General features: G+C 45.0%; 1 protein-coding gene across 3 annotated transcripts in view; it reads left to right on the top strand.

Annotated features, from left to right (window-relative positions):
* BTBD7 (BTB domain containing 7) overlaps positions 1-25,937 on the top strand; it is a 353,483-nt gene that overhangs the window by 299,759 nt on the left and 27,787 nt on the right. For all 3 annotated transcript variants that reach the window (XM_069208224.1, XM_069208223.1, XM_069208225.1), the window contains 2 exons: positions 3,701-3,879; positions 4,820-5,248. In XM_069208224.1, the coding sequence (XP_069064325.1) occupies positions 3,701-3,879; positions 4,820-5,248 (608 nt within the window). The remainder of the gene's footprint in view (positions 1-3,700; positions 3,880-4,819; positions 5,249-25,937) is intronic.

Genomic DNA, 25,937 nt, shown 5'->3' on the forward strand with positions numbered 1-25,937 from the left:
CCCACAGGATCTAGCACTAAAACAAACACACTTTCACTGAAGAAACTCCATAGTTCACAACACCCTTCACTGTACCCCTAGCATGGTTTCTGTGGTTGGTCTCTTCTAAGGACCATTTACACAGAATACGGTGAATTCTGTGTCCTTTCAGTACAACAATGCATTTCTCCTGTGTACACGATACAGTCCCTACTGGTGTTTCTATTGCCTTTCTGTAGGGTAGCACCATACCTTCTGGGTGTACCTGTGGGTTCTGTGGTCAGTTCCTAGGGTAGCAGCATTCCGGCTTCTATGTGGAGCTCATCTCCATTACTGTAGGTAATGTGGTCGTTGGCGCAGATAACTATATTGCAAAAGAAAGGGAAAACATATTTCTCAACAACAGTCACATCATCATCCACCTAAGGGTGCCTCTAAAATATCATCTCAGGCTCACTGTCTTTTTATTATGATTATCATTTTCAAATTGCACGCCTTCTCTTATTCGCAGTTTCTTACAGCTCTTACTAATAGCTAGCCATCAGACACCTCCTACTTATCTAACCACTGTTAAAGCTACTAAGAGGCTCACTTCTCAACTTTCTCCTGCCCCTAACACCATAAAATTCCTACGCAGTCTTTTTGCTGCAACTGTTGAATAGGCCTCAACACCAGACTTGCAGAATTTGTCACCAAACAAGCCAGAAGAAGCATCTCTAACAACAACACACCATGGGTCAACTAACATTGAAAGCCTAGCTCTGATTCCTCCCCCTCAGGACACCCTTAGACAAGGAAAATGCATAACTACCGAAGGACCTGCTCAGACACCATTACTAGAGCCAAACAACCCACAACATCCTACAGAGCAAGAGACAGAGGAACCCTCAGAGCGACTGGAACTGTTGCATCTTCATCTCTGCTGCTATATGGCAACACAAACAAGGTAGCCTAATCTTCAAAAGAGTTCAAGTGATTTCCCTTGCTCAGAGCAACCATCTACTAAACCAAAGCCAAATGAGACCATTTAACTTTGTAGTCATAAAATCACTTGTCATGCATCCTGACCAACTGTAGATATTTATCGAAATATTGCATCCACTTACACAACCTATTTAGTAAATCTATCCAGACGTCCGTTTCATCATAGAAACTTGAACGGGAGACAGACATTCTACACTAAGATATTCCCAGTGAACACTTGACCATACCCTTAAATGTATCAAATAGTAGACGTGGTGGGGGACTAGCTGTAGAGTACAAAATATTACTAGCAACTACCATGGTAGAACACCATTCAAAACTGAATGTGAGTCCTTTACTCATTCAGTGTTGACCACTTAGGACTTTCACTGCAATATTTCTCCTAAACCATGACCAACCTTCACAAAACCATCATTTGTGTGCACTCTTAGAGTCACTATAGGATGTTAATTGCCCCCATAATCCTAAGCATTTTAAAAGGCCTCATCCCCTGGTTGGTTTGCAAACCTGTCGACCACCATGCCACAGGCCTACACATATTGTGTAGGCCATATCATTACATTAATCTCCGCAGTAAAAAGGCCATGGATCAGACCATAGAAATTTCAGGGTTGACACTTTCCAGACAAAATTTCTGATGGTGTGACCACTTATTACCTTCATATCTGTCAGCCAATAGTGTCTTTGAGGTTTCTTTGTGTTTAACCAAGTGGCACCCCTTCAAGCTTCAAAACAAAGGCAGTCATGACAAGGATGGGCTGGTTTAATCTGAACAAAGCCTACAAAAAAGAAAATCATAATCCTAGAAAGACAGTGAAGGAAATCTTACGATCTGAAAGAAACCTAATACTGAAGTTAAACAGAATATGCAAAGCAGCAATTAAAAAGCAAAAATCGCACTACTTTCAAAGTCTCTGCGGCACCACCACTAGATATAGGAACTGGCCGCTTAAATCACTCTCAATTCTGCAATAATGTGGCAGAACACCCACAAAGAAAACCAAATGTTTTTTAGACCCTTTTACAGTAAGTCAGTAAGCTCATCACTCAACCAGTCATGCCAAATTTTGACCACATTAGCATTCATCTGTTTCTATAAACCACTTTCCATGAAAGAAACAAGGGAACTAATAATATCAGTGGATCATGTGTTGACTTGTGCCCCTAAATATGGTCAATACCGCACAGAACTCAAATCCTGTCACTTCCTCAATTTCCTTCAGCACCTTTCTTGCGAAGGTTTGCCCTGCAAAGCTCAAAGATTGGCCCCATTCCCTTCATTGCATACATAACTCTACTCCTTCCTTGTGCTTATCTTCTTAAGCTTACTTGTTACATCTTTGCCCAGGACATCAACGTTATTCTTCTGTTGGGAACCTGTTCAAAGTTAGAACATGTGGCCCCAACGAAGGCATGCAGGCTGTAAACAACTATGTTAAAATCATATCTGAAGCCGAGTCTTTCAACAGTGGAGTTACTACTTTTGAAACATGGACAACACATTGTCCAAATTGAGCTTTACTTAAGGAGATTGGGCTTGCATGCAAAACATCAACAGAAGTAATAAACTTGGAAGTCATTATGGACTTCAAACTATCACATGAAATTTGGATGAACACTTGGCAAGTGGTATCTTCACACAGTTGGAATAATAAGGGAGCTCTTCCCCTACTTATCAGTTGCTTCAGTGGTGTTACACCTGGACTGTACTAATACAAGGGGCTTATTGTGCTCTTACTCAGCAAACTCCAACTAAAATGGTGCTGCCAGATACTTTTTTAGGCTGAACCAAAAAGACCATATCACCCCTACCTTCAAAGTGTTACATTGTCAGTTGAAGAATCTCCTTCAAAACTGTGAGTTGCGCACAGGACTATCCAATCCAGATTCAAACGTTTCTCCCAAAATAAACACATTAGTTCAACAACGGCACTTCTGTTAATCATCCTTCTACAGACAAACCCAAATAGGTGGCAACTCCTCTCTATAAATGTGCGGAACACCTTACCTCCTTACCCATGGAAATACCATTAATCGGAAACCAACAAGACTTCAAAAAAGCAATTAAAATGTAGGAGTTTAATCGATCATTGCGCAACATAGTCAAAAGCATGATATCAAGCTTTGTGACTTGGAATTAATTAAATTAGAAAACAAACCCAAAGTACTATCTAGAGATCGAGCTGAGCACCGTAGCTTTATTCCCTCAGTGCTACTGGACACACCTGAAAATATATAGTTGGATTCCAGAGTTCCATTTCGCTCAACATAGGATTATATTCTATTGACTACACAATATAGTTAGTTTCCCTCATTTGTGTTCAGCTTCCTCTATGCTTGCAGTGCTCCGTGCCATCCATACTTATGCAGTTGTACCCTGCCTCTGATTTTCAAGCCATTTTCCCTCTGTATAGGCTAAGCCACAACCAGCACACGTTCAGCCATACACTACCCACCCAGAGCACCCTGATGAAAATTGGCAAACTGTGAATTTGCTAGAGTTCTGAAGTGCTGTATAAATATAAACAACAAAGTAGCAAGTTACCCCACAACCGAAAAGTATTTTAGGTTTTTCATGTGGTATGGAAAGAGGATATATAAATGCAATTTGATTTTAATGATTTATCTGCAGTCAACAATGATGCGTATTGCCATAATGGCGATCTACAATTACAATTCATTTCCTTCTACAGAGTCTTTCTTCTTTTGTCTCAGTTAATATTTTTTCTTTCTGCAGTTCCTCATCTTAGTGTTGTCAAAGAGATGGTCAAACGTTTACAGGAACTTCGCCACACAGAACAAGTGCAACGAGCATATGCGCTTAACTGTGGAGAAGGAGCCACTGTTAGCTACGAAATTCAGATTCGTGTTTTGCGAGAGTTTTCTCTCTCAGATGCTGCTGCTGAACTTCTGCAGGTAAATTATTGATTGAACAAGACATTGCTCTGAAAGTGAACTTATTCTACTGGAGAGGAGTTACAAAATGTTTTGCACTTTGTAAATCATTGAGCCCGTTTCCTGTGATGCCGTGTGCTTTGCAAGGTATTGCACAAAGATTTGAGCTTTGCTTCCGTTTGTCTCTCTGCACAGTCTAGTAGAAACCAATGAAGAACTGGCCATTGTTCATGAATTTAATGAGGCTGTTACACATTTCTTGAATTTAAAATAAAAAAGGTGCTAATCTGTAAAATTATTGAAACACCATTAGGAAATCAAACTATTGTTTTTTCTTAACCACGGACATGTCCGTTTTTAACAATTTTCTTATTGATCAGCTTCTAGTTGTGTTATTTAAAGCATATGCAGATTTAATCCTGGTTTGGGTTTATTAAGACCCCGGTCATCCATTGCATCGTAAGGAACTGGTGTTCTCGATAGCCTAATCAACTGCAGCTCAAAATGTTGATACTGTTAACCATGATAGCATTGCTTGTTGTCGAGGACAATGTTAGCCTAGCATCAGAACCGTGAAGGTGTGCTGTCAGTCACATGCTTTAGACTCTTAAGAATGAAAGTAGGATGATTAGTGCCACTTGCTTTCTTGAGATTCTGAATTGTACAATTCTGATATCTGTGCAATTCTTAAGCGTTCCTTCAGTGGATTAGCGTTACAACTTGCAACACTAAGACTAGTGAAGCAAGTGTTCTTATTATGTTTCTAGACAAGTGTATAGAGTTATAGACGATTATATATAGAAGCCCATATCATAGAAGATACAAATTGTATTTGTTACTGCATTCTATCTTCAGTCAATAAATCCTCTCTTAATAATTGGGAATGAAAATCTATTTTAATGAAATGTGTGGTTGTTGAATGAGTTGTACTAAAGTGTTGTTGGTCTTGTCTCCTTTTTAGAACCCCCATAAGTTTTTTCCAGATGAACGGTTTGGAGATGAAAGCCCACTTCTGCCTGTACGTCAGTCCGGACGATGTAGAGTGAACAGCACCCCTGCTACAGAAACCATGTTTACAGATATAGACTCTTATGTGGCCTTTCACCCACCATTGCCCCCTCCTCCTCCTCCTTACCACCCACCAGCCACCCCTATACATAGCCAGTTCCGGGTAGGTTGGAAGCAACGGGTGCCTACGCAGCACCCCTCACGTTCTTTTTCATATCCCTGCAATCATTCGTTGTTTCATACCCGAACTGTTCCAAAATCCAACCCGCCTGTTTACTTATCTGGTGCCAAAGTTGCACCACCTGATTGCACTAATACTACAGGAATGGGGAGACAGACTGTAGCAGCAGCCGCAGCAGCAATGGCAGCTGAGCAACAGGCGGTAAGAGTTTTTCAGATACAGCTTGTCATAAGCTTACAATCCATGTTACCCCAACCTTGCCTATCTAATAAAATTACCACAGTTCAGAGAGTTAATGTGCTATATTTATTTGTTTTTGTCAGCCAAATGCATTTGCTAGGTGTCATGTGAAGAGGAGTGATCCGTTCTCTTGACCAAAGATTGAAGTCGTCTTTATATTTGCATCTCTGCAGTTGTTTGTGTGCATATATTATACGTTCATGTTTAAACATATGCAAAAGTAGTTAATCAAGACAATTGCCCAGCACCACAGCTCCTACATCACCGGTTACCCTACGGTTGCACTTGTGAGTAATGTACCAGACATACCTCAACACTCAGGATGTGATTATAGTTATGAAGTCTCAATTATGCTGATTTCCTAATATCAAAATGATTTTTATTTATCATAAAGTCCATGAATCAAATCAGTTTCCATTTCGGTAGTTTGACACACACACAAACCACGGATAAGTCGTTTTCTCAAGGCTGGTTAGCCTGACCAAACTGCAAGATCTTTATAATGTGTATTGACATTATTGTCTCTTTTATGAGACTTAAATGAATCAAGTGGGATGATAAAAAAAAGAAGGGTAATTTATCCTTTCTAATTTATTTGTTCCATCTTTTGAGTCAATGCTCAAGGTTGATTGGCAACACATTTTTGGGAATGTTGCTTCGTGGTGCCATCAGTCGAAAGAGCCCTTGAACATGAACCTCTGTGCCAAGAGACTAACAGTTTTCTGTTGAAAGAAAGTATTCTTAAGTACTTAATCCTTTTTCCTACCTAAAGTATTTTAGAAATTCCACATTAAGACAAACTTTTTCCTGAATCCTACATCTTCTGCAGACAAGTCTTTACACACCCTTGATTTTAAAAGAGCAATACTACATTATATAGAAAATTTCACAGAAACCTGTAAAACACAAACCGCTTTTTGTAAACAAAGGAGCTTTTCACCTAGGTCTAGTCCCTTTTAAACAGACTAAAGCCAGGTGGGTAATTTCATATATTGTTACATTTTGCAAGGAAGCTAAAAGGCCTTGATTTGATAAGCTTGGTGCCCAGTCTGCAAGAGGGAAAGCATTTGACATTTGTACAGCTGTTACCAGAAAGCTGGCATTTGTGCAGCTGTTACCTTGGGAGTCTGTCCATACTTGTGTTGAACATTTTTGTTTGGGCTTGGACTCCAGGACATATACTCTGTTGATCACTTACTATTATTTTATTTACATAAGAATTTGTACCATGGCCTTGATCAATTTTTTAAGGTAAGGATAACTTGCTACCCTATTCTGTTTTGTTAATGTCGAGGAAGCTTGATTAGGCCTGGGTGGAACTTGCAGAGTTTCACTCTGCGGAGTTACACAGAAACTCCATGTGATTTTGTAGAGTTCCACGAGCAGGCGGAATTGGGCACGTCATGCTGTTCTGCTGATTTTTAGCATTGGAAGCATCTTCTGTGCTGTAAAATCCATCCGATTGGCACCAGGCGGCGCACCAGATGGTGCAGCTGCTTTCTGCTGCTTGAGTAGATGTTCGGCTTCAGCTTTCCCAACACGAACTACTGTGACGTCTTACGTTGAGAAATCTCACCAGGAAGCATTGTAGCGCCCAAAAATCAAGCTAAGGTATGCACCTGCTTGTAAGAAAAACACACTGCCACACTTCAGTTGTTGGAGATTTGCCAGAACCCAGCGCTCCAAGAGGAGTGCAGAGTCGGCAGAAATCCACTGACTGAGCAGAATTTTTCACCTACCCCCAGGCTTGATATAGCACACATTCACCATGTCATTAAAATTCCATGATGAAGACAGAACAAGTTCCTCCTAATTTTAGCGTTGCAGTATGTTATTGTAGATCACATGCTTAGTCTTTGCTTGTCATCTAGTGTTGGGTTTGCAGTACTACAATTTGTCTTTCTTCAAAGCCTTTGCTTCAGAATATTGCGTGTGCAGAATCACTCCTGGTCACTATCCTAGAATCTTCAATACAGTGGTATACCATCTCCACCTCTATTTCCCCCTAATTCTGAGCTGAAATCCTTTGTTCAGTGTAGAAGCCATGTCACACTCAGCGGCAGAAATTAAGGGCTTCCTTTGGAGCTTAGAAGACTTTATGCTATTAGTCACGTCAAAAGATCTACTAACCAAGACATTAAGTCTCATGAGAATGACTCAAACTGTGGCGCATTATGGAAACACTCCTTTTCATCTCTGCCCCAAGTTACATGTGAATCTGGCACAATTCAATTGCATGGGGTCTCTAATTTTTGCTTTCCTTAAAATCAGTACAAGTCAAACATTCAGTGTGACAACTTAAGTGTTATCTGAAGTAATGTTATAAATCAGCTTTGTGATTATAAGGGGGGCTCATGTTATGAGTATTTTGTTAATGGCAGCATTCACCCTTAGGTCATCTTGGCGCTGTGAGAACCTTAGGAATTCTTTTATTTCTGTCACTTTTGTCTAAAAGGAAAAGAGAGCACTAGTCTCTTAAGATGGCAGGTATCAGCTAGAGAAGTTTTTGATCAGTCAAAGATTTATCATGGGAACCAGCTTGTTTTTTTAAAGCTTTTCAAAAATTTAGGTCAGTTTTTAAACAAATCTTGGCATTAATAGAGTTCAGTTTCGAAGCAGCACCACTGAAAGTGCCCTTTTATCAGTTGTAGTGCATTTTACCTTAGGACATTTTAGGAGTGATTTATCCACAGATCTGAGGTAGTGAGAATGAACATGCTTGTGAAAGCTACAGGCTCGAGGGGTGTGCCTCTGCCCATATATTGCATTTTGTACAAGACATAATAATTTAAAGACAAGAACAGAAAAGAGTGATGTTTCCAGGGCAGCCCTTAAGGAGCGCAAATGTGATACCGAGCTGTGCGACTAATATAATACTACTGAACAGAATGACTCGGGGAGAGACACAGGCGGTTGTAAAAAGTCTTTCATGTTATCACACTCACTCTTTGTTTCTAAAAGAAGGAAATACCAGACAAAACTAAAAGATGACATATGTGCCCGGTGAACTTCATAAGGCGCATAAACTACTCTGTACAGAGAGCCTACTCAAGAGTCACCGCTGAAAGGAAGGACGTTCACACATTGTAGCCTCAGTAGCAAAAAGCATCTATTTATACTTCTAGTCGCAGATACCTTACTTTTGAATTCTCCTCTGGCATCAGACTGGGTCCAGAGAATTTTCTGAGCAGTACCCCTGTGCGCTAAGTGGTGTTGATCAGCTCTGCCATCAGTGGCATTGGCGCCGGTTGTGATGTCATTGTTTTTGCATTGGTCTTATATAAGCACCATCCCGGCACGCTGACAGTTCTTTTCTTCCTGTGTCAGCTAGCTGTGATACAGAGATTTGTTTTGAGTTTAACTCCTGGTGCATCAATGAAGACCGGGTTTAAGCCCTGCGGTTCCTGTCATCGGGGGATGTCTGCAACAGATTGCATGCTGTCCATTCTCTGCGTGCATGCAATCCATTATGTCAGAAATGTGGGTTTTGCAGATAGTCTCAAAGGGCTATTCCCTCCCCTTTGACGCTACCCCTCCATCCATGCCACCATCCTACGACTAGCTGACAGAGGATCACTCATCCCTTCTCCGTTAGGAAGTTACAACTTTCTTAGCATAGAGAGGGTTCCTGTGCCAGAAGTAGGTTGTGGTTGCTATTCCCGCTACTTCCTGGTACCCGACAAGGGCCTCTGCCTGTCCTAGACCTTTGATCCCCAAATCTCTTCCTCAAGAAGGAGAACTTCAAAATGCTCACTCTGGCTCAGATTTTAACTGTCCTCAACCATTTATCATGAAAATAAAAACAAGACAAGAGGCATTTGGTTAAATAGGAGCAGTTGTTTTAATTAAACACTACAGCCGGGTGAACCGTTACAGAAACTGAGAGGACTCTCTCAAAGTACAATCGATCTGTGCGATGTTTTATACATTTTGCTGAGCACAAAAAAACAATTTCAGCATTCCTTTTTAGGTAAGAAATGTGGGCCATTGGAGTCGTGAATAAGGTGTTGATAACAAATGCAGGTAGACCTCGACCTTTCGTGGACACAATGTGGGCCAACTGATAATGTGTATTGATGTCTGGCATGAGAGGCGTGTGATTACTGTGTGTCATTGTGTGTGCTGTGTTCTCATTGGCTGAGTGTTCCTAACTTCATGTGGCTTTGACTTTATGGTGTTTTGGGAATGCGCACAACCCTCCGCCCATATGTGGTTTTATTGGGGCAAATCTCCTGGGACCATTGTGGTGTAGCTGTGCCTATCTGTGGGATTGATCTGAGTTTCCCGTTCACCCGTTTGTCTACCAGCTACATGTGACCGCCCGTGACCTGTCAGTAACCTCAGGCCTAGGACTCAGAGCCTGCCAGACCATGTATTTCTGTGTCGGGGTTGATGGAGAGTTCATGACAGGTGAATTTGACACTAGTGATGCAATTTCATTTTTGTATATGACTGTATCCTTGTGTACATCGACTTTTTCAATATTAACAAGTAATACTCTACATTAAGATCTGTTAGTGGCCAGAACGCAACCTGCTGTGGCTTGCGCACTCATTTTACTCTGGCTAAAGCTGCGACCACTGCGTTAGCTCGCAGAATTTCAGTCCTCGATATGTCAGGCGGCAATGTGGGCATCCTTGCACACATTTACCAAACATTGGCTGGACAATCGGGTCCGGAGGGAAAGTTACTTTGTCCATTCGGTCTGCAGGACTTTCTTGAATGATGTTGGTTTGCAGACCCACCTCAGGGGACGATATTGATTGGGTATCTATTCAGAGGTAAGGGATCTGTTACTAGAAGTCTCTATCAGATGAAAAAGTTACTTAACTTTGGTAATGCCTTATCTGGTTGAAACATATTCTAGTTGCAGATTCTTTATGGACCCTCCAATTTTCCCTGCTCTGCAGACACCCCCCCCCCCCCCCCTAAGGACCTTAGTCCAGTAGTCGGTGTTCTTTATGGCTCTGCTGTTCTGGATTATATAGTTGTGGAAAGAAACTGACAGCGCACCTATGTAGGACCCACAATCGTCATATACAAAGCCGATGAGTGACACAAAGCCAGTCAACGCCACCTAAAGTCATGCAGGGGTACTGCTCAGAAACTTTCCAGATCCTGTCTGACGCCTGAGGGAAATTTAAAGGTAAGGAATCTGCAACTATACTATGTCTCTACCAGAATAGGCATTACCGAAGGTAAGTAACTTGTTCAGTAGGCCTCAAAGTCTGTGACACCTGAAGAGAGATGGTTTAGAGCCCAAGATAAGCATTGACTTGTAGTATCAAAGAACTTGTCAAGCAGACTATACTTCATAAAAATCTCTAGTTTCCTGAAACCCTCACGCTTGACATAAAACCAGTCTTGTGCAGAAGGAAGATAAACAAGTTCTCTTCCAGGGGATCCTCATCAAAGTCATAAACATTGAATATTCCCGCCCTTGTGCGGGGACCCCGGAGCATATATATAAAATACATACATATTATCATGTGTAAAACAGCAATGCAGGCTATAATCATAAATAGAGAAGATCAGGCTACATGGGCTTCAGGAGAGGAAAAAGTCAACATCCTCTTCACTTCCCAGACCTACAGCAGAAGGAATGGCCCGATCGACGTCGACAGGTAGGATTGTGCCTGTTTGTTCTCCATCGACGTCATCGGCACCACCGTCTCACCGGCATAGATCGCCGTCGACGGCGACCAGACCGACGTCGAGGGACAAAACGTCGAAGCATGGACACAGGGGTACATCTCCGTCGACGGCAGGCCGCCGTTCGGCGTCGAGCCATCTCCGGCGCTCTCGTTCGCCGTCGAGAACGTCTCACCCCTTGGCGTCGAAGGACACGACACCAAAAACACCTCGACGGCATGAACATCCGCCGTCGACCACTCGCCACTCAACGTCGAGACACACGACGGCGAGTAGGTCCAGGTCCCGCGATAGGCGATCGGCATCAAGACACTCGACGGCAAGACCTCCGACGTCAAGACCTTCGACGTCGAGAACAGACCAGCCATCGCAACCTTCGACGTCGAGGATACAATCGACGTCGACGCAACCTTCAGCTGTGTCACAGGCAGTAGAGCCAGCGGACAAAGCTCCCTCACCGGTGGTCTCTATAAGGAGTGCATCATCCCATTCCAGAGCATCGGGGCATGTTTCTCCCATCACTCTATCACCCAGATGGTTAGAGAGCCTGAATAGACCGGCAGCATCCCCGGATTCACAATACTCTAGGATGTATTCTCCTACTGCCTCATTACCGAGAACGCCATCGCCTACAGCTAGAGCAGGACGGGCTCGTTCTGCTTCTCGTCAGCCGACCACAAGACCTGCACACTCTGCTACAGCCTCTCGGAGCAGGTCCCGTTCCCGAAGGAGAACCAGGTCACGAACACCACGCAGAAGATCACCTTCTTGGTCTTCTTCAGGATCGTCTGTTGGGCGCTACTCCCCCACACTCACAGATTCTCCACCTGCTAGGATTTCCCCGGTGGATGATATTACCACTTTTAATGAGGTTCTTCTAAGGGGAGCGCAGAAGCTAAATATTGAGGTACCGGAGCCGGCCACCTCATCCTCAGTTATCTTTGAGACCCTACAACACAGATCAGTCTCGAGAAAACTGCTGCCACTAGTACCGGGTTTGCTGCAACCGACTATGGACACTTTTCTGTCTCCAGCCACTCTCAAGTCTGCCCCGGCTAGGATTCAAAAGAAATACAAAGCTCCGGAACAAGATCCTTTATTCCTGCGGAAGGATCCGCCACCGGACTCTGTGATCTTAGCCGCAGCCAGAAAAACACACTCTGTGGCATCATCTTCCACAGTCCCCCCGGATAAGGAGAGCAGACACCTAGACTCTCTGGGGAGAAAGATGTGCGGTACGGCGGCATCTGCTATGAAGGTCTCCAGCGCCTCAGCACTTCTGGGCAGATATGACCGCTCTCTGTGGGACTCACTCCACAGATTTACAGAAAAGTTGCCCAGGGAAGATAGACAGGACTTCCAGGAAATCTTGCAGGAAGGGGGCCTAGTATCTAACCAGGTCATCAGCGCGGCGGCGGACGGGGCGGATTTGGCTGCGCATGGGTATGCGCACGGAATCTGCGCTAGGAGGTCTTCCTGGCTACGGCTCACGGGGCTGAGACAGGAAGCACAGCAGCGCATTTTGAACCTCCCATTCAGCGGGAGTTCGTTGTTCGGTACCCACGCGGATGAAGAGATGGCCCGAATGAAAACGGAAGTCGACACGATGAGGGCAGTGGGCCTGGAACGTAAAAAAGACTTCAGGCGGAGGTACAGGCCGTATGACAGACGACCATTCCAGCAGAGGGTTCAAACCCCTCACTGGTCTCAGAGGCCACAACAACGACAGGGACGTCCCCTGTTTCAGGCACGTAGACCCACAAGAGACCGAGGGTCAAGTAGACCTCAACAGTCTACAGCAAAGACACCATCAAAGCAATGAGGCATTGCTTCCCTCAGCACTGTGCACCACTCCGGTGGGGGGGAAGTGTTACGCATCATCTTCGCGAGTGGCACTCAATCACAAAAGACAAATGGGTGCTCAATATTGTCGAACATGGCTATTCTCTCCTTTTCAAAAAACCTCCTCCACACTTGCCGCCAGCAAGGTGTTTTCCTTCTCATCTCAGCCTGCTACGCAAGGAAGTTCTCGCACTCCTACAAAAGAAAGCTGTAGAAAAGGTTCCTCCGGCACAAAAAGGAAAAGGGGTGTACTCCCGTTACTTTCTGGTGGCGAAAAAAGGTCAACAGGGCCTCTTCAGGCCAATTCTGGACTTACGGCTCCTGAACAAGTACATAAGAAAACAAAAGTTCAGGATGCTAGCCCTTCACCAGATTGTCCCGCAACTGCATCGGGGAGACTGGATGTGCTCCATCGACCTACAGGATGCATATTTTCACATCCCAATAGCAACCAAACATCGGAAATTTTTACGTTTCCAGATAGCGTCACAGCACTACCAATTCAGAGTCCTTCCATTCGGCCTGAAGTCTGCACCCAGAGTCTTTTCAAAATGTGTAGCAGTGGTAGCGGCACACCTTCGAAGACAAAAAATATTCGTCTACCCCTACCTGGACGACTGGCTAGTGAAGGCCTCATCTCCGGATCAGGCGAGAAAACATCGAGATATCGTTCTAAGAACTTTCGAGTCTCTAGGTCTTCAAATCAACCACAACAAGTCAACCTTGATTCCAACACAAAACCTCCACTACCTGGGAGCGATACTAAACACAGAGCTCCAAAGAGTGTATCCTTCGGAGGAACGACTTTTATCAATCCACAGGAAGTGTCAACAACTATTAACAGCCGATGCACCTACAGCTCGTCAGGTGACATCGCTTCTGGGCTCCATGGCTTCATGCATCTTCATTGTCCCGAATGCCAGGCTACGCATGAGGCCCCTTCAGGAGGCATTAGAGAACAATTGGAGCCAAAAGACTGGTCACTGGGAGGACAGAGTTCGACTACCAGCAGTGGCTTTTCAATCACTACAATGGTGGATGCACAGACCTCACCTGTCGATAGGTTCTCCGTTTCACCAGACAATTCCAGTCGACACTCTGGTAACGGATGCGTCTCTTCAGGGTTGGGGTGCTCATCTGGGTTCCTTCCAAGCTCAGGGTCTGTGGTCCGACAAGGAAAAGAACTATCACATAAATCTACTGGAACTCAGAGCAGTCCATCTGGCTCTCAAATCTTTCTCTCCATTGGTTCAGGGGAAATCTATCCTAATTCAGACAGACAATACAACCACAATGTATTACCTGAACAAACAGGGGGGAACAAGATCACTACCTCTGTCTCGAGAATCCCAAACGATATGGCATTGGCTCCTGGCCAGGGGAATGTCTATCACAGCGGTACACCTGCCAGGTCAGCAAAACGTAGAGGCAGATTTCCTGAGCAGACATCTGGAAGACGCGCACGACTGGGTGCTACACGACGAAGTCGTCGAGGACATCTTCGGTCAATGGGGTCGACCTCAGTTGGATCTCTTTGCAGACGAAACAAACAAGAAATGCCCAGACTTCGCATCCAGGTTCTGCCGTCCGGGATCTCAAGGGAATGCCCTGTTGATCAACTGGGCAGGGACATTTCTCTACGCCTTTCCACCGATTCCCCTCATACCGGCAGTAATCAACAAATTTTACAACTCCAGAACCAGAATGATTCTGATAGCGCCACAATGGCCCCGCCAATTCTGGTACACGGACCTACTCAACTTATCGGAAAGACCTCACAGGAGGTTGCCGTGCAGACCGGATCTCCTGAGCAGAATGGAAGGCAGAATCCTACATCCCAACCTTCCCTCTCTGAGCTTGACAGCATGGCTCCTGAATTCCTACAGTATGGGCACCTAGGACTCTCACAGGAGTGCATGAGCATCTTGAAAGAGTCAAAACGACCTTCCACGCGGCGTTCTTACGCTTTTAAGTGGAAGAGATTTTACATCTGGTGCTCTCAACAAGGTATAAATCCCATACGAGCTCAGGAGGACGTCATACTGTCCTATTTACTTCATCTGGCGAAGTCTGGTCTGCAGGTATCTTCTATTAAGGTTCATTTGTCTGCAATTACAGCGTATCGTAAGTCGCCTTCTCAGGAATCCTTCTTTACGATACCTGTAGTCAAGGATTTTTTAGAAGGCTTGAAAAAGGTTTTTCCTCCCATTCGGAGACCTTCTCCTCCATGGGAACTGAATGTAGTCCTGTCAAAACTTATGGGCCCTCCTTTTGAACCTATCCACAAGGCCTCTTTACAGCACCTTACGTGGAAGACGGCTTTTTTGGTGGCCATTACTTCAGCGAGGAGGGTCAGCGAAATTCAGGCTCTGTCTTGCAGAGAACCGTACACGGTTTTTCACGATAATAGAGTGGTTCTGCGAACTCACCCATCTTTCCTTCCGAAGGTGGTGTCAGAATTCCATATCAATCAGACTATATCTTTACCGACTTTCTTTCCCAAGCCGGAGACTCCGGCTGAGAAAGCATTGCACTCTTTAGACTTGAAAAGAGTGCTGAAATTCTATTTGGACAAAACAAAACCGATTAGACATTCTAACCATTTGTTTCTAAATTATGGTCATTTAAGAACAGGAGAGGCATCGTCTAAACGAACGATATCAAGATGGATTGTGTCTTGTATTGTTAACTCTTACCAACAGGCTAATAAGAGATTACTGGCTAGGCCAAAAGCGCATTCCACAAGGGGAAAAGCGGCTACTGCTGCCCTCCTTAACAATGTACCAATTTCCGAGATTTGTAAGGCTGCTACATGGAAGTCTGTGCATACCTTTACTAAGCATTACTGTTTAGACTCGGATGCAAGAGCGGATGCCCAGGTGGGGCAGGCCTCTCTTAGAAATCTATTTGCATGAATATATATCTTTTCCTGCACTTCTTTCAGACAGTCCGCAGAGTTTAGGGATGGGCTTGCTAATCTATTCAATGTTTATGACTATTGATGAGGATCCCCTGGAAGAGAAGGATAAGTTACTTACCTGTAAATCCTAGTTCTCTTCCAGGGGTATCCTCATCAAAGTCATAAACAACCCACCCTCCTCCCCGGACTCAAGTCTCCTGGAAGTGCAGGACAGATTATTTTTCTGATCAGTTACACAGATTGTCACCGTAAAAAAGTACTGACCTAACTGTGAACCAACTGTCACCTTCCCTTCACCCCTGAGGCATGGTGGGATACTGGAGGTGCTCAGGGTCTTAAAGGCACGGTGCCAACGTTTTTATGGTTCTCCTGTGTTAACCTGCATGCAGCCTATTGGCTAAGAATGCTTCATTGTTTTTCAATGTAGTTTTTTTCTATTTTTCTCTGCTATTTACTGCTGTTTACTTCCCTAAGTCCAGTTTTTGGGGGCTTAGGTAGATATTTATGATCTATTGTGATTTTATAATAAAAAAATAAAATAAAAACTTGCATAGAAATAAAGCATTTTAGCCTATTTATGATTATAGCCTGCATTGCTGTTTTACACATGATAATATGTATGTATTTTATATATATGCTCCGGGGTCCCCGCACAAGGGCGGGAATATTCAATGTTTATGACTTTGATGAGGATACCCCTGGAAGAGAACTAGGATTTACAGGTAAGTAACTTATCCATTTTCACCCACAATACAGCAGTCCCTGAGGGAAGATTATTTAAGAGGCAATTATTGAAAAGCCATGGCCCCCTAAAAATTCTGAAATGCAGTAAAGAAGTGCTTTTGGGCACTGCACAGTCTTTACCATTTCTACAACAATCCCCAGATTTTGAGCGAAAAAGCCATAGATGGGTCAAGCAGCAGCAAAATAAGTCCTGTGACAATTCTTGGGAGTCATACATAGTGTGCTTTGATGAGGGACATCTTTGAGTTGCCATAGTAGTTGAAGGATGGAAGGAAATTATTTTGTTAAAGAAATTCTCACAGAGAACTGTTTCCTGATAATTTTAAAGGTAAAGCTCATGACTGCCTTGGAGAAATTTAAGTTGCCAAGATCCACACCCAAGGAGAGAAGATGCGTTTTATTGTAAAATGCTTTTTAATACACTTTTACCACATTACACAGTTCCAAATCATCCAGACATTTGGTCATGTTTGCTTCTTTTCTGTATAAGGAGAGCAGATCAATTGATCTAGCAGTAAAAAGAGTGGCAATGGGGGGAGTGCTATGGTAAGAAATTGGGTTTTTCGTTGATTGGGTATGAACCCTAGTCAAGCAGCAACCACTACCATTGTCTGGGTTAGGCACAAGCCAACCCTAAATTGACCTGTGCACAAGCCTTTGGTAGCTTGGCACAGAGCAGTCAGGCTTAACTTGGAGGCAATGTTTAAAGTATTTGTGCAACACTTCCAACAGTAATGAAGTGACGCACACCACAAAAAAGAATCCCACACCATGTTAGAAGTTTGATGCAGCTGCTGTCAAGGTTTAATCACCAGCATACTGCAAAAATGTTGGGGAGAGAATTGTATAGAGGACTGGAGTGAGTAGATCCTGTTGACAAAATATGGCAGATGGTAAGTTCAGAGGCTTCTCTTTCCCTGCAGATGTTTGTAGTGATACATTCAGTGATAATGGGACTTGCCTACTTGAGAATGGGGAGAATGGAACTGCGAGACCTGCACCTGTGTTTGTACATGCAATAGGGGATTAGTGTTGTTTGAGGTCTAATCCCTCTGCAAGAAGGTGAAGAACAGTTATTCAAAGCACGTGTCAAACAATGTAACACAGATTTCTAAAATCCGCTTCCCCCTAATTCACACAAGCTGATATGGTAGTAATAGTCTAGATTTTTTAATTGTTCATTTTACTTCATTCACCAAGATTCCTTACTTCAGCCTCAATGCAGTGTTCTCTTGTTCTTTACTGAGTTTTTGTCTGACTCACCCAAATCCACTTTGGACCATGGTGAATGTCCTTCAAAAATCACTAACATAACCTCTTGAAATGTTATTCAATCTCTCTACTGGTCTTGGTCTTGGAGAATTATCTGGACACAAATATCCAGAACCAACCAATTAGGTTGGAAATTTACCAGTATCCTTTAACATTAGTGAACTCTGGCCAGACTCACCTTTCGAAAATCTCATTCACTCTCGGAAATATTCCAGTCTCCTTCATTTTACTTTCTCAGGGGATCTCCATTGATAGTCATAAGCTCCAGATAGTTCCGCTCATGTACAGGGATCCCAGAGCACTTTTCCATAGTATGTCTTAAGTGTAGGTATTCGCTTTACTTCAGGAAGGCCTGTAGAAACACTTGAGATAAGAACATTATGCAGCCTATAAAAAAGGCTTCAATGGCCAAATTCTTCAGATTGTACTTAAAAAAAGGGTAAAGCAACCCATGTACATGTTTTTCTAAAGCCAAACACTTTGTAGAAAGCTTAAAACTCCTTCACAAACCCTTTTTTGTTAAAGTGGAGAGATGAAGGATAGGGGAGTGTAGCCCTGTAGGCTGCCATAATGTGAGTGTAAAAACAGCGTCTTTGCCTTTAAGCATCCAGGGGCCACCAGTATCCCATCATACCCAGCAGGTGGCTGTTGGTTCTGTTCTTTTTTTCTGGCTCCTGGTGACTGAATCTTGGAGCACTGAGCTCGGCCTTTTTGGCTTTTTCTCTTCAAATATCCCTCATAGATATTTGTGATAACTGTTTCATTCAACCGTTTTTAACTGTTCCTTTCATTTTCTGTCTTTTTCTGACATAAATTTGTGGTATTTAATCAAATAAAATGCCATCTTTTTTTACAAATGTCTTGCCTGTGGGAGAAAGTCCAAGTCAGACCCTCATGATATCTGCATTCCTGAGGGCCATGTTCCTGACAAATGCCAGCAGGAAGTTCTCCAGGTGTGCCCTGAGGGAAAGGGAGGAAATTCACCTCCAAGGTGGGACATCAGGCGAGGGACAGTTCTTTACCAGGGCTATTTTACCTTCCTCTGATGGCTCCAGACATGGGAGGTCTAAAAAAAGAAGTATAGTCCAAAAACAACATTTTTCCAGGTAAATAGTATCGACGTCGAGACAAGGTACAGCTCCAGTGTGTTCTCCATAGAGTGCTGGGGTGACATCGAAGTGTAGGCAAAGATCGACATTGAAACAGGATAGGCTGACTTCAAAGGTGACTATACTAGCGAGGCACACAGTTTGACGTTGAGGAGTGTGTCGACGTCAAGACTGAGAAGAAAGTCAGTGTTGAGACATAGGAGTGTGTCGACATCGAGGAGTGTGTCGACATCAAGAGCATCTAGGAAAGCAGAAAAATCAAAGAAATCAGGGAAGACTCATGTCATTTTCTCCTTACTGAAAACTCCAGAGTGTACTCTCTCTCTTCTGAAAGTGCTGCCAGACTCTCCTAATTGCCTCCTCCACCGCCTCCTTCTCTGGCACCACTTCCACCAATGCCAATTCCTCACCCTCAACCTATGAAAGCCCCTCTTCTGAGGTCTAGAGTTTCACCGCACCAGTCGCATTCAAGAACTCACCATCATTCACGCCACTCTACACATCGCCACAGCTCCTCATCTTGACCATTCTCCAGATGCTCATCATCATCATCATATGCCTAAGTCTGTATCTAGGTCACTTACATGATGGAGACATCATTTGACCTACTATTCCACCTCCTCTTCCATGGCAGGGAGATAACTCTCTAACGCTGTCGGGCTCTCCACAACCATGGATTTCTCAAATGGATATCACATCACTACCTTCCAGAAGGTGCTGGTGAGAGGAGCTGCAAAGTTAAACATCCCTATATCTGTTCCAACACCATCCACATCGGTCATGTTCAAGATGCTCACCAATGATCACTGTGCGAGCCTTTCTTTCCTTTAGTTCCATGTGTGTTGGAACCAACAATAGACTTGTTCCTTACTCCAGCTAAATCTGCTCCATCGAGGCTTCAAAAGAAATACAGACCTCCATAGCAGGACCCACTCTCTCTGCTCAGCACCCAGATTCTGTAGTCATCCTGGCAGCAAAAAAACATAATTCTACAACTCTCTTCTAATGTGCCACCAGGAAGGACGTGAAGGCTTCGGCATGGAATAAGGCCCCAAAGTGGTCGATTTCTGCCTTCCTCCAAAGTGCCTAGTCCAATCTCCGGGCCACCTCTCAAAGAGTTCTGGTAGCTGCCACACCAAGATGAGCAGAGGAATATGGTATATGGGGTCCCCTTCCACCACCTGATGTGTCTCCTGTTGTGGACTTCGGGCCGATAATCATGTGTACATCTGGGTCTCTCCAAGAATCTCGTGGATGGTCGTCATCTCAGGGCAAACTGCCATGTCTAACCATTGCATCACCGTTGCATCTCTGCTGCTGCATAGTACAGTTCGTAGTAGGGGGCTCCAAGACAGTCTTTGAGCAGAGGCTGCTGAATTATGGAGAACACCACCCATTGCCTGCTTGATCCCTATATCGGTTCCAGCAAAATGCCATGTATCTCCCAGAAGAATCATCTGGGGGAGTGAGAGCAACAGTGCAGCAAAGCAGTACAGGAGACAAGGTAATATGAGTGTCTTGGATATTGCCATACGTCCCAGTGGGGACAGGAATTGCCAGAAGGGGGTTTGTGGATCGAGCCCAGTGTCTTGTCCACATTGCCCTCCTTGAGGTCCCAACCTGCATGGTATATCTGGACTAACAGGTACTTGAAAGTATCATAGAACCATTTGAGCCTAAATCCTGGCAATGTTGTCTTGCGGGCTCTGGGATTGGGGACAGGGGCAAAATAGGCTAGACTTGGTCCAATTCACTCTGAAGTCCAACATGGTTCCAAAATCCTCCAGAGCCGCCATTAGTGCCGGGAGTGAGGAGTGTAAACAAGGGCATCTTCCGCATAGAGTGAAACAATGATACTCGCCATGCGGCAGTATCCCCCTTGCCGCGCATGCAAGCGTTGGTTACAAGCCAGGGGCTCCATGGCAAAGTTCAGTGGAGCGAAAGGGCATCTTAGCCTGGTGCTTCTCTGTATGGCAAAATTGTCTGCAGCTGGTCCGTCCAGACCTGCGCCCGTGGGCTGTTATACAGGGTGCGGATCCTGTTAGGTATCCTGGTCCTGTACCCATGCCGTGCAGGGATGCCAATAGGTCACTCCCCAATGTGTCCAGTGCATTATCTGTATCAAGCAATGCAGCTACCTGCCAGCTTGCCTCAGCTGAGGTAGCTTTCATTAGGTGCAGTAGTTTGTCAATGTTTAGGAAGGTGTTGCGCTTGGGTATAAACCAAGACTGGTCCTCATGTACCTATGGTACAGATTATGGGGAGTAGTATCTTACAACCTAAATATAAGAGATGTAGCGGGTGGTAAGAATAGACATTTAGGGGGTCACGGCCCATTCTTAGGAAGGACCACAATTTCTGTTTCACAGAGCAAGCTCAGCAGCTTGCCCAATGCCCTAGCTTCATTACACACCTCTAGGAGTCGCTGAGAGGTGCGCACTAAAGGAGTCATAATACTTAATGGAAACACCATCTGTTCTAGCATTTTATTTCCACCAATTTAAGTATTAGCTACCTGTATTTCTTGAAATTGGAGAGGCTTGTCTAGGACCTCTTTAGAGTGGGATCAGTCTGGCCAGCGGGAGCCCCCACCAGGGAATCCCAGTACATGGTCCAGGGGCGGAGTACCTTCAGCTGCATTTAGTGTTGAATAATACTCCTGGAAGGTAGTGTTGATGGCAGCCTGCTTGTTAACCATTGTACCATCTCTGTTAGACCTGACAGTCTTAGGGTGGTCACCCCTAACTTTTTGCCAACCTCCCTCCACTTTCTGGACACTGTTTTTGCTGGTTTTAGGACTGCGCACTTTACCACTGCTAACCAGTGCTAAAGTGCATATGCTCTCCCTTAAAACATGGTGACCTTGGATCATACCCAATCGGCTTATTTAATTTACTTAGAGTCCCTAGTAAAGTGCACTATATGTGCACATGACTTGTAGATTAAATGCTACTAGTGGGCCTGCAGCACTGATTGTGCCACCCACTTAACTAGCCCCTTAACCATGTCGCAGGCCTGCCATTGCAAGGTCTGTGTGTGCAGTTTCACTGCCAATTCGACATGGCATTTAAACGTACTTGCCAAGCCCAAAACTCCTCTTTTTCTACATATAGGTCACCCCTAAGGTGGGACCTAGGTAACCCATAAGGCCCGGTGCTGTGTAGATAAAAGGCAGGGCATGTACCTGTGTAGTTTGCATTTCCTCATAGTGTAAACCTCCTAAATTCGTTTTGCACTATTGTGAGGCCTGCTCCTTTCATAGGGTAACATTAGGGCTACCCTCATATACTGTTTGAGTGGTAGTTTCTGATCTGAAAGGAGTAACCAGGTCATATTTAGTATGGCCAGAATGGTAATACAAAATCCTGCTGACTGGTAAAGTTAGGTTTAATGTTACTATTTTAGAAAAGCCACTTCTAGAAAGTGAGCATTTCTCAGCACTTAAATCCTTCTGTGACTTACAATCCACGTCTGGCTAGGTTTAGTTGACACCTCCCTTGTGCATTCACTCAGACAAACCCCAAACACAGGATGCTCAGTCACACTTGCATACATCTGCATATTGAAAGGGTCTTCCTGGGCTGGGAGCGTGGAGGGCCCGACACTTACATGTCAAAGGACAGTAGCTTGCCCTCACACAAAGGACTGCCACACCCCCTACTGGGACCCTGGCATACAGGATGGAACTGAAAGGGGACCTTGTGCACTTCTAGGCCACTCTTTGAAGTCGCCCCCACTTCAAAGGCACATTTGGGTATTTAAACAGGGCCTCTGCCCCTGCCAACTCAGACACTTCTGGACAAGACACTTCCTGGAGAAGAGAACCAGAACCTACAACCTGCCCAGGACTCACCTGACTGCTTTTCTAAGCAGAACTGCTGCCTTGTTGTTGCCCTGCTGCCTTGTTGCTCTTTGGCTGTGCTGAGAAGTGCTCTCTAAGGGCTTGGATAGAGCTTGCCTCCTGTTCCCTGAATTCTCAGGACCACAAAGACTTCATTCCTGCAAGAGAACTCCCTGCAAGAAACAACGCACAGCCTGCATTGCGGTGAGAAAATCACTGCACGCCCAACCGAAACGAGACAGCCCGACTTCGCAGCGCCAGCGTAGCAACCGGAAATTCAATGCACAGCCCACTGTATTGACGCAAAGCCGAGCCAGCCCGACTTCCTGAGAGGAATCCATGCAGCGCCTGCTGTGCAGTAGAAATTTCCACCCAACGCCCACCGGATCAACGCATCTCCTGTGACTTCGTCCTGCAAGCACTGGATTTCAATGCATCGTCCCCGGGGCGTCCAAAAACCCCGCAATTCGAAGAGGATTCCAGTGTCTGCGCCGGAAATCGACGCAAGGTCTGCCCTGCGTGAAAACTCAACTACACCATCTGTGTGCGCCGGAAAAATTGACGTACACCTCCCCGTTTTCCACGCATCTCCTCTGCAGTCCCTTGCAGAGAATTTGAAGGCAAACCAGGTACATTGAGCTTGCAAGAGACACTTGTTTTTTAAGAGACTAAAGACACTTTATATCTTTTTTACAGTGATATTTCAACATACACTAATTGCATCTTAATCTTTTTGACCTGCATCTTATCAGATAAATGTTATATGTTTTTCTAAACAGTGTGTGGTGAATTTTTGAGGTGTTCTACTTTGTTAATGCATGATTTATTGCACAAATACTTTACACATTGCCTTCAAAGTTAAGCCTGACTGCTCATTGCCAAGCTACCAGAGGGTGGGCACAGGATCATTTGGTTATTTGGATTGTGCGTGACTTACCCTGACTAGAGAGAGGTCCTTGCTTGGACGGGGGTAACCGGACTGCCAACCAAAGACCCCATTTCGAACAATCTCCCAGTCCAGTGGCTGTTATTTTTGGGCGCTGCTGATCCCCCTTTACCAGCCATGCCAAGAGCTTTCCTGAGAGATCTCCCTCAGCATGTAGGAGAACGAGTTGGTTTGTAATCATGCCTCGCCAGCCACATCGCTATTTCTCTGTGTGTGCCTTTGTTGCAGTTGTCGAAGCTGCTCAATCTCAACAGGCTTCTTAGCCTCTTAAGTCTTGAGGAGGTGCACCCTATCGTTCAAGGGTCCACAATTCCTCCCTCAAGACCCAGAGGGCTCCCCATGTAGTGGCCAGTTGTGGTGTCAGTCCTGTGGGCCAAGATATCGCATCCATCGAGACTCCAGATTTTCTGGTGTCTGTGCCAGTGTCCGAATTACAGTCCGGCCACAGGGCTCCAGAAGGGTTCTTGCCATGGTGCACTGTCTCTGCTTGTTCTCTGGCTACCTGCTCTTCGGTGGGATGATTGCGGATAATCCTTCGCCTCCTGTGCCTGGATCGGGATGTCAGCCACTCACCAGCTGTCTGATCCTCAGACAGGTGCCCCCCAATCCTTTATCATGGAGCCAAGACCATATATCTTCAGGGAATGAGAAGAATGGGAGGTTTCGCTGTAAATTACTTTAGGCTCTGCAAGTTAAAGTATATTTCAGGTGCACCTCTCCAAGGCGTTGGCTTGACTGCAGCGTAGGAATTACAAAGGCATTGCACTGCCATGTTAAAGTCCGGGTAGATAGTGATAACACCACCTTCAAAACGCCAGGGACCTTTTATCCTGAACAGCTGAACTATCAAGTCCCTGCCCCTATAGGTAAGCAATTATCAGTCGTGGGCGAACCCCCGGAGATGGCAGGCTTCCTGGTATGCAAACCCAAGAGGCGAAGGTTGTTGCGTGTCGAGCGGCCTTCCATGTTTTCCACCCTACAGTGGAGGGAGGCCACCCCCTCTTCCATGTACTTCAGTTGAGTTTGGAAGTCTTGCAGCAGGGGCTGCATGAAGGGAGGGAAGACTGCGTTGTTCACCCATTCTGTCAGCTTCTGATGGTCTGCTCGAAGCAGGTTCACACCCTGAAAGACCATATCAATTTTGAATTCCAGTGTGGTTTTAGTATCTAGGATTGTATGCAGCACTTTTTTTAATTGGGTGGAGTGACTGCAGAGTGTGGCCTCGAGATGGCTTAAAGCACATAGATTGTGGTCAGAGGGTGCTGGCAGACCTGAGCCGTCACCCGGGCTCAGGGCCAGGCTCTTGGTAAACCTGGCCTTCACCATCATGTCCCTGTTAGTGGGTAGCACCGGTAGTTGCTCCGAGGGGTCGTTTCAGTGTCCTGCTTCTTCTAGCTGATCCAAATCCCAGTACACACTCCAAAGTTCTGACATAATAAGTGTTCCCCCAGTTTTACTGTGTGGCCTTGGGTCAGTGCTGTTAAGTCTGCCGCAATCCCAGGGCGGAGGGGTGTGGAATATATAAAGTCAAAAGGCACCGCTGAATGTCAGAGCAGAGCTCTCCAAGCAGGCCCTCAGCAACCCCAGGGTTGCACCCCCCACATTGCAGGGGCCAAGCATACTCTAGTGAGGGGCTTATCCGCTAAAGTCATCCAACAGCGATCTCTCTGGGTCATGTTCCAAGAGACTCAGTGACAAGCCTGTGTGCCATGTCCCCAAACAATGTCTGCGTGCCATTTACCCACAGCTTGTGTGCCATGTCCCCTAACACTGCATGTAATATTTTAGTCACCCCTTTAGCAGGCCTTCCAGCCCTAAGGCAGGGCGCATTATATTACATGTGAGGGCATATCTGCATTAGCAGATATGCCGTGAGGGCTTCTCTGCATTAGCAGATTTACACCTGCTATGTCTTTGTCGATTCTCAGACATAGAAAGGACCAGGGTGGCCATTTTAAATGCATGTGCTGGACACTGGTCACTACGAGTTTCCCAGCTACATGATGGCTTCTCTGAATATAGGGATGTTTCGAATCAAACATCTCACAATAATAAACCCTAACTGATGTCAATAAGGGATTTATTAACAACTGCACCCAGAGGGCACCTTGGAGGCACCTACTGAAAACCTACCAGCTACTAGTAGGTTGACTGGTCCTGATCAGTTCGGCCAGCACATGTGCTTTTCCGGCCCATCCTCCCCACCCTCCAAGGTGAGAGCCAAAACAAAAGCCTGCACTGTGTGAGAGTATTATAACTTCACCCAGGCAGGATGGCCATTCCAGGGCTGTGAGTTTCCAAGGCCTAGCCGCCTTTGTAATGCA

The sequence above is a fragment of the Pleurodeles waltl genome, chromosome 9 (genome assembly GCF_031143425.1).
Source record: "Pleurodeles waltl isolate 20211129_DDA chromosome 9, aPleWal1.hap1.20221129, whole genome shotgun sequence".
In the NCBI taxonomy this organism is placed as follows: Eukaryota; Metazoa; Chordata; class Amphibia; order Caudata; family Salamandridae; genus Pleurodeles; species Pleurodeles waltl.